The sequence below is a fragment of the Salvelinus sp. IW2-2015 genome, unplaced genomic scaffold (genome assembly GCF_002910315.2).
Source record: "Salvelinus sp. IW2-2015 unplaced genomic scaffold, ASM291031v2 Un_scaffold16356, whole genome shotgun sequence".
NCBI classification, from domain to species: Eukaryota; Metazoa; Chordata; class Actinopteri; order Salmoniformes; family Salmonidae; genus Salvelinus; species Salvelinus sp. IW2-2015.
In genome coordinates this window covers 263,618-279,164 of record NW_019957548.1, presented here as the reverse complement: position 1 = coordinate 279,164, position 15,547 = coordinate 263,618, and the positions used below count along the sequence as shown (strand labels likewise).

Sequence of the window (15,547 nt, the reverse complement as noted above, 5' to 3'; positions counted from 1 at the left end):
AGAAAGTAAGCAATGCAACTGGACATAATGATATCTGGTCGAAATGGAAGATGTCATGTAAAAGAGGAAACTGACGATATTGGACGTTTGAATAGAACATCAAAGTTATCTTGAAAACATTATTATCTTACAAGTTCCTGGGAGACAGTCTAGCGACCACAATGCCACGACTTCCTGTCAAAAACCACACATGCTGTTGATGAAACCGTACTAACCATTCTTACCTCATACTCTTCCTTAAAGCCGTATCCCTGGCCACACTTCATCTGGGTAATATGTTGGAGGAGGTCGGCTACACGGATGGCCGGCTGGAACTGGCCGGCCTGGTAGGACATCTCCACTGACTCACAGCCCCCGTATGGGTATGTCTGGATGGTCAACGATGGCTGGGCCATCTCACTATGGCTGCTGTCTGTGGACCAAGGAGAAAACACTCAGTATCCACTTACTCTGTGACATCATCGTGAGAAAGTGTTGGGTTTGGAAGTGTTTAACCGCATAGTGAACTATCTTTCTGTTAGAATGATTCAGTGGAACATTCATTAGTATACACTACATGCCCAAAAGTATGTGGACACCTGCTCGTCGAACATCCCACAAAAGAAAATCACGGGCATTAATATGGAGTTGGTCCACTCTTTGCTAATATAACAGCCTCCACTCTTCTGAGGAGGCTTTCCACTAGATGTTAGAACATTGCTGCAGGTACTTGCTACCATTCAGCCACAAGAGCATTAGTGAGGTCAGGGGACTGATGTTGGGCGATTCAGCCTGGCTCGCAGTCGGCATTCCAAATCATCCCAAAGGTATTCGATGGGGTTGAGGTCAGGGCTCTGTGCAGGCCAGTCAAATTCTTCCACACCAATCTCGACAAAACATTTCTGTACGGACCTCGCTTTTTGCACGGGGGCATTGTCATGCTGAAACAGGAAAGGGCCTTCCCCAAACTGTTGCCACAAAGTTGGAAGCACAGAATCGTCTAGAATGGCATTGTATGCTGTAGCGTTAAGATTTCCCTTCATTGGAACTAAGGGGCCTAGCCCGAACCATGAAAAATAGTCCCAGACCATTATTCCTCCTCCACCAAATTTTACAGTTGGCACTAGGTATGGGGCAGGTAGCGTTCTCCTGGCATCCGCCAAATCCAGATTCATCCGTCGGACTGCCAGATGGTGAAGGATGATTCATCACTCCAGAGAACATGTTTCCACTGCTCCAGAGTCTAATGGTGGCAAGCTATACACCACTCCAGCCGACGCTTGGCATCGCACATGGTGATCTTAGGCTTAGGCATGGCTGCTCGACCATGGAAACCCATTTCATTAAGCTCCTGACAAAAGTTATTGTGCTGACGTTGCTCCCAGTGGCAGTTTGGAACTCGGTACTGAGTATTGCAACCGAGGACAGACGATTTTTTACACACTACGCTCTTCAGCACTCGGCGGTCCCTTTCTGAGCTTGTGTGGCCTACCACTTCGTGACTGAACCATTGTTGCTCCCAAACGTTTCCATTTCACAAAAACAGCACTTACGGTTGACCGGTTCAGAAATTTGATGAACTTGGAAAAGTGACATGCTATGACGGTGCCACGTTCAATGTCACTGAGCTCTTCAGTGAGGCCATTCTACTGCCAATGTTTGTCTATGGCGATTGCATGGCTGTGTGCTCGATGTTAAATACCTGTCAGCAACGGGTGTGGCTGAAATAGCTGAATCCACTAATTTTAAGGGTTGTACACATACTTTTGTATATACAGTATATAACGAAATCTCTTGTTTTCATGAAATGTTGTTCTCCCAAACATTGGGATAATTCTGTAAGTGAAGATCTCTCTAGCTCTCTGGAATGTCTAGAAAAACTCATCATATTGAAAGCATGAGATCTTCAAACTCTTACAGTTGACTCTCCACAAACCCTGTTGCTAGACAACGGCCTTCCTCTATCTCGCTGCTACTCAATCATTAATGATGATACCTCAAAGTTAAATGGGTAATCCAAGAGACACTTTGCTTCACTATTCGATTGGATTGAAAGACATTCTTGCAATTGAGTCTTCCGTAGATTAGGATTGGAGAGATTGAAGTAGTTTATTGCTTCTAATGAGTCCATTAAGAGGAGGAATGGGGAGCTGAATGGCAGAGAAATTCTCAATATTACAGGCATTAAATACCTAAAGTACCATTGCAAATGTGTTAGGTTAATATTACCCCATGTTTTATTAATGTGCCTATTTGCATCTTAATTATCAAAAAAATTACACACTTAAAGTGATTCTCTGCTTGAAAAAGTGTAATCCATTCAAAACATTGTGTGCTACCACATAATGAAATGTGAGTAATCTTGCAAGACTATTACCGCTATATCACTCCTAGTAAATACAAGCCACAGGGAGTGAGCAGACGAGCAGTATTACCATGTGTTGTGGTGGAAACAATTACTTCGCAGACATCATCTTTTAAAATAGCTCAAAGGTTTCTAAAAAAAATACACACAATGCTGCCCATCAAAATCAAAGATTATGAGTGTAAATATTAGTAGTCTATGACCTTAGGAACCTCTCCAACAGTCTGTATAGGGTTGAACTGATAATTATGAAAATGGAAACAAGGTTATCACTTTATCCTATGTTATTACATATACCTAACACAAAATTATGCAACCGGAGCACAGTCTCATCTCTCTAATTAATGTTATTTCCTGGTAATGTTCTATCAGGCCATGTTTACATTTCTGCTCAATACTCACACATCTCCATTTCCCATTGCTCCGTTTCTCCATAATTATTTCTGATGGAAGATGGAGATAAACACGACACAAATCTACTCAGCCATGTAAAGGGGTAACGTTGGTTTATCGTTAGCATCTGTTTACATTGAGGTGGGTGAGGTGGGAGGCCTAGCCGTCGGACAGGGAGCAGGTACTGACTGTTCACTGGAGACGGTAGAGGTCCACTTAATCCTACCCAAAGTGCCCCCTATACAGCCCTATCAGTGCAGACCTAATTCATTATTCATGTGTTTTTGACTCTGCAGCAAGATAATATCTCAAAGTGGCAGCCCAGAGGGTATATTATGTTGTAAATATTATCAAGAAACAGACTCAATCCCATTGAATGCCACCGAAATACCGAGCTGTTAATGCTTGGGGCTGCATTGAAAGGTCAAATATGCATTTAGCCAGCCATGAAATGTATTCGTACTGTATCTCCGCTTGGCTGTAACTTATGTTAAGATATCTTCATGCTAATCATTTGATTTATTGACCTCGGAAGGAACTTTTTGTTGCTTGAAAACGTACGCTTTTCATAACTTCATTATTATGGCTCACAGATGCATGAGCACCGGTCCTGGCCTCGTGTGATCACATGCTGTGGCTAAGTGAGTTATCAAATGAAACACGGGACACACACAGACGTTGGCATGTTTGAACTAGAATGGCGCTGGAGGAATAGCGTTTGTTTTATGGGCTCCTAACCAATTGTGCTGTATTCTTTTGCTATCACTAACGTTGATTTGGACGAGGACTTCTACTTCAATGAGTCAGAGGCTAAAAACATTTATTATCCCGGACCAGGCCCAAATCCCGACACTTGAAGAAAGAAGAGACGGCGCTAGAGGCCGGCGTGCGGGATACCTGACGATTAATCACGTCTATTGGCGAGCGTGCAATCACTGGAGAATAAACTGGATGAGCGTCGTTCGAGACCAAGAGAGTTTTCATCCATATTATTTGTTGTTGTGCATTTACCATCACAAACCGATGCTGGCACTAAGACCACACTCAACGAGCTGTATAGGGACAAGCAAACAAGAAAATGCTCACCTAGAGGCGACGCTCCAAGTGGCCAGTGACTTTAATGCAGGAAAACTGAAATCCATTTTACCTAATTTCTACCAGCATATCACATGTGCAACTACAAGCAAAACAACTCTAAACCACCTTTACTCCACACACAGACAAAGCTCTCCCTCACCCTCCATATTGGCAGGTCTGACCATAACTCTATCCTCCTGATTCCTGCTTACAATCCAAAACACACAGGAAGTACCAGTGGATGGTAAGCTACAGGGCTGTTTCACTAGCACAGACTGAAATATGTTCCGGGATTCATTCAATGGCATTGAGGAGTTTACCACATCAGTTACCGGCTTTATTAATAAGTGTATCAATGATGTCGTCTGAACAGTGACCATACATACATATCCCAACCAGAAGCCATGGATTACAGATAACATACGCACTGAGCTAAAGGTTAGAGCTGCTGCTTTCAATGAGCGGGACACTAATCCGGAAGCTTCTAAGAAATCCTGCTACGCCCTCCGATAAACCATCAGATAATGCGTCAATACAGCACCAAGATTGAATCCTACTACATCAGCTCTGATGCTCGTCGGATGTGGCAGGGCATGCACACTATCACAGATTTAAAAGAGAAACCCAGACACAAGCTGTCCAGTGATGCGAGCCTGCCAGAAGACTTCAATACCTTCTATGCTCGCTTCAAGGCTAGCAACACTGAACCATGCATGAGAACACCAGCTCTTATAGACAATTGTGTGATCACTCTCTCCATAGCCAATGTGAGTAAGACATTTAAACAGGTTAACATTCACAACGCTGCAGGGCAAGACGAATTACCAGGACGTGTACTCAGAGCATGCACTGACCAGCTGGCAAGTGTTTTCAATGACATTTTCAACCTCTCTCTGACCCAGTCTGTAATACCTGCATGTTTCAAACAGACCACCATAGTCACTGTGCCCAAGAACGTCAAGGTAACCTGTCTAAATGATTATCGCCCCGTAGCACTCACATCTGTAGCCATGAAATGCTTTGACTTCCTGACAGGCCGCCCCCAGGTGGTGAGGGTAGGCAACAACAAATCTGTCACACTGACCCTCAACACAGAGGCCCCTCAGGGTTGCATGCTTAGTTCCCTCCTGTACTCCGTGTTCACCCACGACTGCCTGGCCGCACACGACTCCATCACCATAATTAAGTTTGCAGATGACCCGACGGTGGTAGGCCTGATCACCGACGACGATGAGACAGCCTACAGGGAGGAGTTCAGAGACAACAACCTCAACATCAGCAAGTCAAAAGAGCTGATCACGGACTACAGGAAACGTGTGTGCTGAGCACGCCCCCATCAATGTTCCTCAGTGTCCACATCACTAAGTTATTATCATGGTCCACACACACCAACACAGTCGTGAAGAGGGCATGACAATGACTCTATCCCCTCAGGAGCCTGAAAAGATTTGGAATGGGCCCTCAGATCCTCAAAACGTTACACAGCTGCACCATTGAGAGCATCTTTACTGGCTGCATCACTTCTTGGTATGGCAACTGCTCAACATCTGACAACAAGTACATCACTCGGGCTGAGCTCCCTGCCATCCAGGACCTCTATACCAGGCAGTGTCAGAAGAAGGCCCTAAAAATTGTCAAAGACTTCAGCCACCCAAGTCATAGACTGTTCTCTCTGCTACTGCATGACAAGCGGTACCAATGCACCAAGACTGGAACCAACAGAACCCTGAACAGCTTCTACCCCCAAGTCCTAAGACTGTTAAATAGTTAACTAACAGCTACACAGACTATCTGCATTGACCCTTTCTGCGCTATCTCTTTTGACTCATCACATGCTCTGTTACTTTGTTTGTCTATCCTGTTGCCTAGTCACTTCATCCCTACCTAAATGTACATTAAGTATTAACTAAATTACATCGTACCCCTGCACATCGACTCGGTACTGGTACCCAGTGTACAGTATATAGCCAAGTTATCGTTTCTCATTGTGTATTTATTCGTTGCGTTATTATTTTTTGATTATTTCAACAACAAAAAATCCCTGTATTGTTGGGAAGGGCCCAAGCATGTGGCAATTACAATTTAATTTTATGTTAAAAGAGTCAAGTGAAAATCAATCCCCTTTCTGGAACCGTCTGTTCTTTCTTTACTTCAAACATGGCAGAAAAAATATAAAGAACATAAAGAGGTTACCCAGAGAGCAGGGTTCTGTTGTGAATATTGCTCTGTTGTGAAGGGAGGGAGGACAGCTTGGCTCATGTTACAAGGGTGCATGGTTCGTAAAACGCTATACTGAGAAATATTATTATGTCCTAGCAAAAAAAGAGACCACTACCAATCATTTTTCTAACAGTGTTGGAAGATACGGTCTGGGAGAGTCCCTGATCTCAAGACAGCTTGACTTTCTATTTAGGTGTACAAAGCGATATTGACTCACACCTTCGCAGCGTCTACCAACTGTGTCACAATATGGTAGAACATTGAGCCCAACATGATGCTCAGAGATAATGTGGAGACGTATAGGAAGAAAAAAAATACTTCAAAATGAACATCCTATTTTGCAGAAGTTCTTCTAATAAAGGACATTGCCTTTAAAGTAATTTTGCCATTTTAGTGTGCAGTACTTCCATGAGGAGCAGACTAATGATTAGTGCTCAATTATCGGCAGTGCAACATTATCACTAAACAACCATTTTTGACCATTAGCAATAATTACCATCCATACAAAAATACATTGGACAGCTCTTTGAGCGGGGACAACATAATTCCTTTTGAAATTACCTAAAATGTACCTCCATTCTAAAGACTAAATATAGCTGGAGAAGATTTGAGATAATGTGCAGTGATTTTCCAAGTGTAGAAATTAGTCATTCTCTAAAACCCTTAGGAACATTTAAGAGTTGTTGGAACCAAATATACCTAGCCCCTTCTTTTAACATGAACCAGGATCCATCCTGTTTTATGTGTTCAAACATGGCATTATAAGTTAAGCCAATGCAAATTAAGAACTTTAGCTTCCTCTGCTTTTGGCAGATATAGAGTATATGCTGCATTTAGAGATGTGAATGGCGTAAATTATGCAAGAGGATAGATGCATTCTAAACTAAGTCATGTCTGCTGGCAGCGTATAGGCATCTACTCTACTAATGGATATCTTATCAATACCATTTTGCATACGCTGATAAAAAAAAGTGTTCATTCAACACTCCCAAATGTAACAGTATTCGCTAGCTGAGACTCTGCTCCTGGTGATGGATTAACAAGAGAACTGTGCCAGTCCCAGAGTTGGTTCTCCCTTGCACCCCTCAAAGTTCTCCACCACCTGTGAAACTGAAGCCTTCCCTTCAGCAGGACCTATAATCCTGCTCACCATGTCCTCTGATCCAGTCAGTCCGTCCAGCTTGCCTGACAGCCCACAGCCAGAAGACAGACTCTACCCCGCCTCTAGCTGTCGGTCTTCTTCGGTTTCTGGTGAAGCATTGATACTTCTGGTGCTGATAGCAAGTAACGTTAAAGAAACTAGCCCACACGCAGAGCGACTGAAATGCCTATAACTAAGTAAGAGATAGAGAGGCAGGGGGGAGGAAAAATGGAAATGTACAGCATCATCGGTCATATCATTCCCCCTGCCTGGGCCTGCAGTGTCAGCTAAATATATTACACAGGACTTTATAAACTGGCCTATGATCAATATCCAGTGAATTGACTCAAGGCCACACTACTACTAGCTAAGCATGTGCATGTACATGAAACAGCTGTGATCTCATGCTTTCTCTCAGACAGTGAATGAAATTGCGTCACTGATTGGAATGTAACGTTTTAAAAAATGATGCCTATTTGCATCGCAAAAGAAACACCTAAGCCATCAAAACCCAGACTAATATACAAAAACAGCTAAGCCTAGCTTTGCATGAGAGCATTGATTTTCTAAAGCTCCTTCCTCCACACTAAGACATCTTGCTTCTCCCTCTCCATCTCTATTTATTCGCCTTTTTTCGCCTGGCGGTAGCCGGTCAGGCTAGAATGAATAGGCAAAGCTAAATTATTGACTGTGAAACTTGATGATTATGGCATGTACTATGGGCAATTTACAGATTTACTGCTGAAATCAATAAATGCTGCAGATGCTTTGGACTTGCTTGCTTGCCTGCCTTTCCCTGCATCCTGTAATGTTTGACAAGACTCTTTTCCCCCTGCCTGGGCTCTGTTTGCTTAGAGCTGGCTTTCTCTCCCCTGGCCAGTAAAGAAGGGGGTTTGTCGGCCAACAGTGCTTGAGAAAGGTACACTTGGACTCCAACCAGCTTTGGAGGAGAGGATATATGGCGGGCTCAGACCTTCCCTGTCTTGGTGACTTTAATATAAACACTTGAATAGAATAAAATCACAGTACAGGTAGTTCCACTTGGTTGCTATGAATTTGGGTAAACAAGGACTCTCTAGGAGTTTTAGGGGATACCATTTAGAATATACAAGATTGTGAGAATGAGGGGCTCAGACGGCTACTTTTAAAGCAGGAATAACAATGCTGAATGTGTAAAAAACGAGGTCGTGAGAATGAGGGCTCAGAGTAAAACATCTTTAGGACCCAGCTGAGTTCCACTCCATACCTTTGAACATCCACAGGTCAGTGGAAAGTCTATTTTACAGACAGCCTCAAGATCAAAGAGTGTGTTTACAGTACCTTTCTGTGACCCCAGGGGGCAGACAAAACAAAGCATGTGCCCCATTAAACAAAAAAAGTTATCAACAAGAATTGGACTAAGACCAAACAAAATACCTACCATGAAGCCAGGTGCTGACCAATGGCGGGTGGGAAATCTGTGAACCACCTACTAGAAATGGAGCACATAAACCAATGAAATGGTGCCATTTGACTTGAGGAGGATGAGGAGAAACAGTTGAGAGTGGAGCTAACTCTACCAAAACACTTGACATATTTAAGTTCGCAGCAAATCAGCAAGTCAAAGAGGTGGTCAATCTGCTTCGAGAAGGATATGTTGGAAATGGATTTGGCATTTCAATCTGGCTGTACGTAAACTGAAGGGGCAAGATATGATCCGTGATGTTGCTCTCAAAGCTTTCCCAAATCGAAGCATTAATATTCAACTGGTTGCAACACACTATATGTGATTCTCATTACACTCCAGTGCATGTACTGTAATTATAGGCAGTGGCATCCATGACACAGCAGACCTCCATTAGACCTTTCACAGCCTACCCTGGGTCAGCAGCATGGCCATGGCCTGACACTGGGAGAGTGCTGTCTGTGTTGAATAAGTAGTGATAGTACGTTACTGTAACTTTGTAGAATCCTGCTAACGTGCTGTCTGGTTTGATTTATTATCTCAGTGAATGGTCTTCAATTTGACATATACGTGAACAACATGTTTGGATTGAATTGGTGTATGTTAAATCCATTACCAGACACAACAAGATAAGTAAAAGCAAGATAATGGATGGAGAAGCAAGAATAGATGGAGAGGAGATACTTACCAATTGATGCTGTTGCAGGGACTGGCTCCTTCGACACTACAGAGGTGACACAGGGAAAGAAGACAGTGAATATGGAGCACATTGAAGTTTATTGTCATGAATCTCACCCTGGGATGCAGAACTGAGTGATTTCCACTAGATGGGCGACCTGCAAAGTCAAAATTTGCTATGTCCTAAAAACAAATGATTTTTAGCTTTTTGGTCTTAATTTAAGGTTAGGGTTAGCAGCGTGGTTAAGGTTAGGTTTAAAATCGGATTTTATTGACTTCGTGGCTGTGCCAGTTAGTGACCACTCTGAAGAACTGCCTCCAGGGCAAGATTCATGACAAATGCCAACCTGCGAAAATGAATTCTCCAAGCGTCAAACAATTTCCACCAAATAAACTGTCTCCCGTCTTCAGATTGATTTCTCAACATGTTCTACTTTGAAGAGACCTGAAAGAGCAATATGGCATTGCCTTATGTAGATTCACTACAAAGCAGGCTTCTTCAGAGTGGTATGGCTGTACCTGAGTAGTAGGAATTCAAGAGGGATTTGCTTTGCAGCGTTTTGCCTTGCAGAGAGAAGGAGCAGGGAGAGGGGGATGCTGAGGGGAGAAATACAAGGGGGAGATGTTAAAGACTTTGAAGACAACAGCACAGCAAACGGGATGCAATATCCAGACACCATCTCTACACAGAAACAAGATGGGTCTGTATCAAACTAAAATAAGGCGGGTCTACAGAACATTAGCCCACTATCACCACTACAGTAAGACAGAGAAAATGTACCACAGGTGAACAGACCTGGATGGGTGCACGTTATACCACCAAACGGTAAAAGACATGAATTCTCCCTTTCAACAACTCACACTACCAGCCCTATCCTACATGAAACGTTGAACAATGCCCATGGGATTCTGACACATGGAGTTTCTACAGTAATCATTACGTGATATTACATACTGCTATGCAGACCATTTTCCCACAGGCTAGCTCGATCTCACTCTGAGCATGTGCTCAGGTGAACCACAAGGTATTGGAGATACGGCTATGTAGTACTTTACATTTTAATGCACAACTGAGTATCGCCTCTGCTCAAATATAAACCCTAACCCTTATTCATACTGTATGCTAATATAGCCAACTTTATTCTACTACCTGCGTGTGAAAAGTGCTTTCACAGCTATATAGCCTAGATACTAGCAAAGGATGTTTCACATTAATGCAATAACAGAAAAGGTTATTTCACCGTGTCCGTGTAAATATTAGATCTCCATGCTTGGTATTTCTCATTAGGCATAACCTGTGCCCAACACCCCCGGAACTGTCCTATTCTGATGGCCACATTAATAAAGAAATAATTATAGGGTGGAATAATGAACAAGGTGTTGTACAGGAAGAATACTGATATGAGAGGGAGAACATTCTGTGTTGGAGGCTTTGCATACATAGATGTATGTGATGGAGCAGGGATTTTTTGTTGTTGTCACGTCTCAAGAGACTGTTCGTCATTGATTTGACTAAACTAGATGGAAAATTATGGATTTTACCCAAAATTATAGCAGAAAACAAAATAAGAATTTGGGAGCAGACAATACATGATGACCAAAATATTACAATACAGGTAATGATGGACTTGTAGTGGAAAGATAAGAGAAGGTGATACTCGCGACTAGCAACTTGCAGGCGCTGAAGCCCAGCGTGATGACTCATTCACTATTTATGACATTGTTTGGATGGCTGATCATTTGTGGGCTATCACAGGGGTCAAACACACCTTATTTGTGGTTTTCTCTGGGGGTGGGGTGGGGTGGGGGTGGGGGGGTAGTTCCCACAGAACCCTGGGAGCACAGACAGCGTTGGAGGTGTGAAGACTGATGAAAACTTTTATTGAGGAAATTAATGTTACTGTGTGAATTAAATTGTTATGTTTGGAATGTTTCAAGAGTTCATAAAGAGCTATGCATTTTTATGCGTTTTATTGTACTGTAAGTGCTATGAATTTATTGTTACAGGGAAACTTATTTTGTTCGTTGAACGGTGGATAGATCATTGAAGGCGCGACACAGGGGTGCGCTCCTATCATTTAAATTGAGTTGATTAGATTACTTTGAGTTGATTAAATTGAGTTGATTAGATTTTACTAGCAAAGTGCAAAGAAAAGTTCATTCAGGTTGGGTGTGAGTTTCTGCTTGAATTTGGTTAAAAGGACAGTGAATTTGTGGGCCTCCCGAGTGTCGCAGCAGTCTAAGGCACTACAGGTGTCACTACAGACCCGGGTTCGATCCCAGGCTGTGTGACAACTGGCCGAGACTGGGAGTCCCATAGGGCGGTGCACAATTGGCCCAGTGTCGTCCAGGTTAGGGGYGGGMGMGGCCGGGGGGGGGGGGGGGGCTTTACTTGGATCATTGCGCTCTAGCGACTCCTTGTAGCGGGCCGGGTGCCTTTAGGCTGACTTCAATCGTTGGTTGAACGGTGTTTCCTCTGACACATTGGTGCAACTGGCTTCTGGGTTAAGCAGGCGGGTGTTAAGAAGCGCATGTTTCGGAGGATGCATTACTCGACCTTCGCCTTTCCCGAGCCCGTTGCAGCGATGAGACAAGATTGTAATTGGATATCACGGAATTGGGGAGAAAAAGGAGGTAAAATACAAAAAAATATAACAATTCTGAACTGAAGACGCGTGTAACCACGTTAAGTATTAAGCCTATTGTTGATATTAAGTATTAAGCCTATTGTTGATAGTAATTTACTCAGAGTTAATCTGTAATGTATCATGTATTTCATGTACACAGTAATTGAGTGTTAATTCTTTCATGACTAATAAATTATCTTAGCTGAATTGAAATAAATGCATTCCTCGATTTACAGAGTAATTCTTTGATTGACTATACGTTAATAATTGAGTAGGTCATTTGGCAGTTGTTATATACTACACATGCTTGGGTACCACCTTGACAACTCTGATCTGCTTGCCTCAAATTAATGCTAGAACATCGGTCGCCAAGATTAGCTGTTTTTATCTAGTCTCATAATGATTGCATAACAGCGCAAGTTGTTCATGTATAATGTTCACATGTTCATTATAATCATACTGAGAGGTGACGTACAGGGCTGTTGCATTTATTCACATAATATTGGGAGTCAGATTGATAAATGTAGTTTATTATTATTTTTAACATAATTTCTACATAATGGTTGGATAATTTCCACACAAAAATACAGACTTGTTTTCTCACTGAATCGACACCTCGATAACGTGCATGGTACATTCTCCTTTTCTTCTAAAGTTTGAAACGCTATTAGGGAATTTTCTTAGTTGGGTTAGATGCAGAGCTGAAGTATGGACAGTGTAGTGAAGGCAATTACTGTATATATTAGTTGAGACTTTTGTTTTCCAGCTGACCCGAACTTTCAAAAAAGTGTGACATTTTCCCTAGAAAAAGCTTCTGAAAGGGCCTTCCTAATTACTGCTGCCACACAGCAGGCTGGACCCCACTTACAGCTCAGAAAAAATGGCCAAAATGCCACTCGCCTTTCTCTGAAGTGTCTTATTGAAAAGTATATTCAGTGGAGATGCTACAGTAACTTGATTTGGAATAAGATGGAATCCTCCATCTCTTTACGGCTTTTACTAGGTGGGTGCCTAAGAACCTTGTATACAGTGCTATAATAAGTTGGTGGATTAATATTACACTGAATTTAAGTTATTTATAAGCGCACTGTGGTTTTTGGCTGAAATATTGCTCCATATGTGGTACTGTACATGAATATGGTCGACCAGTATTGTGCAATGGCAGTGAGAATGACAGAAGGCTACCAACAGCTGCCTAGCTAATCATCATGTAGGGACCAAATAAGCACACAAAGGAGACTTTAAAGGAGAAGTTGATCCAAAATCCAGAAACTCTCAAGTGATTCCATACATTGAAACTAGTTCAGTGGAGTTTACCCTCTCCCTGTAGTGCTGCACTGAAACAGCTGAAAAAAACGGGTCACGTGACTCTTGCCGTTGCTGGATTCAGGCCTCACTTGTTTGATAAAATCATTTTTTATATTCAAATGTAGGAACTGGGTTCTACAGTTTGAACCCCTGCTGTTTCTGGCCCCACACCCAAACCGCCATCTAGATGTGTGAAGTTGTATCTTTTCTGTAGGAAAGCTAATTATCCATCATGTATGACCTTCCTGGGAGTTTGTAAACTTAAATGTTTTATTACCATATCATGTTTGTATGTTCTCTATAGTTATGTACCTGAAAATGTATAAATTGACCAATTCGGCAGAATTGATTCAAAATGCTGTGCAGTAATGTAATGCTTCACTGGATCTGTCTAAAACTTTGCACACAAACGTTACTGCCATCTGGTGGCGCCTAAACTCCTATGTCAATTTATGGCCTTTCTTTTGCTTTTTCTTTTTTTTTGAAAACGTATTTTTTTTGTATTATCTTTTACCAGATTTAATGTGTTATATTCTCCTACATTAATTTCACATTTCCACAAACTGCAAAGTGTTTGCTTTCAAAGGGTATCAAGAATATGCATATCCTCGCTTCAGGTCCTGAGCTACAGGCAGTTAGATTTGGGTATGTCCTTTTAGGTGAAAATGGAAAAATGGGTCCGATCCTTAAGTCAAGAAATGTGTACTTTTCTACATAAAACATTTCCGATTATTTTAGGTCATTATTTTATGTAACCGACAGCCACAGCGCTCTTGGGGGAATCTCCGCTATGTAGAAATGGCAGTTTGTGCCCTTATTCATTTTTTTTGCTGACCTACAAATATGTCTGACGATTAAAACTTGCGAGTGATGAAGAAAACCACTGGAGGTGCGCCCATGGTGTCGTTGAACTGTATTTATTTGAGCCTGAGTATTCGGACAAAGATTTGAGACAAACTGAGCTTCAGATGGCTGCTGCCGCTCTAGCTGAAGCCGTAACAGTAGCTGGACCACAGCCCAAACCCACCCCCAGGATCAACACAGACAGGTGGTGCAGTTGTGGTAATGCCATGAATGAGGAATGGTTGTGCTGTAGATCAGTTGAATACATGACTACATTTCTTACAGAAATGTGTCTGCTTTAGCGACCAAGGGGGTATTGCTGCCCATATCAACTTTGGTGTCCTAAAAAAAATCTGTATTCCAAAAACAAATTGGAGACGAATCCCTTTTCCAGCTGGGCCAAGTGGACAGTTATCTAACGAGTAAATAGCTAAACTTTACTTTATTGATTGAACGCTTATCATGAACCTCTATGAACGGGACAATTAGTGGGTTTATGTTTTTCACATTAGCCCAAAACACTATACAGTGTATTCGGCAAGTATTCGGTCCCCTTGACTTTTTCCACTTTCTTACGTTACAGCCCTATTCTAAAATTGATTAAATACATAAAAACCATAAAAAAGCAAGAGGACATTAAATATCACTGATAAAAAAAATTGAAAACCCCCCCCCCCCCCCCCCCCAATCCTCCACACAATACCCCATAATCACAAAGCGAAAACACGGTTTAGATTTTTTGCCAATTTATTACAAATAAAAAACAGACAATACATTTACGTAAGTACTCAGACCCTTTGCATCCTGTTCCATTGATCATCCTTGAGATGGTTCTAACAACTTGATTGGAGTCCACCTGTGGTAATTTCAATTTGATTGGACATGATTTAGAAAGGCACATACCTGTATATATAAGGTCCCACAGTTGACAGTGCATGTCAGACCAAAAACCAAGCCATGAGGTTGAAGGAATTTTTTTGGTAGATCTCTGAGACAGGGATTGTGTAGAGGCACAGATCTGGGGAAGGGTACCAACAAATGTCTGTAGCATTGAAGGTCCCCAAGAACACAGTGAATCTCCATCATTCCTGAAATGATGGAATAAGTTTGGAACCACTACAAGACTCTTCTAAGCTGGCCAAACTGAGCAATCAGGGGAGAAGGCGCCTTGGTCAGGGAGTTGACCAAGAACCCGATGCGTCATCTGATAGCGCTCCAGAAGCTCCTCTGTGAGATGGGAGACCTTCCAGAAGGACAACCATCTCTGCAGCACTCCACCAAAATCAGGCCTTTATGATAGAGTGGCCAGACAGAAACAACTCCTCAGTAAAAGGCACATGACAATCTGCTTGGAGTTTGCCAAAAATGCACCTAAAGGACTCTCAGTCCATGAGAACACAAGATTTCTCTGGTCTGATGAAATCCTTGGCCTGAATGCCAAGTATCACGTCTGGAGGAAAGCTGGCACCATC

At 42.3% G+C, this 15,547-nt stretch overlaps 1 protein-coding gene across 1 annotated transcript in view; it reads right to left on the bottom strand.

Annotated features, from left to right (window-relative positions):
* Window positions 1–15,547, bottom strand: part of LOC112080517 (protein tyrosine phosphatase receptor type T) — a 265,993-nt gene that overhangs the window by 60,498 nt on the left and 189,948 nt on the right. The window contains exons 13-15 of the mRNA XM_070442613.1: window positions 9,817–9,894; window positions 9,308–9,343; window positions 225–412 (exon numbers count right to left, since the gene is read on the bottom strand). Coding sequence (XP_070298714.1) covers window positions 225–412; window positions 9,308–9,343; window positions 9,817–9,894 — 302 coding nt within the window. The remainder of the gene's footprint in view (window positions 1–224; window positions 413–9,307; window positions 9,344–9,816; window positions 9,895–15,547) is intronic.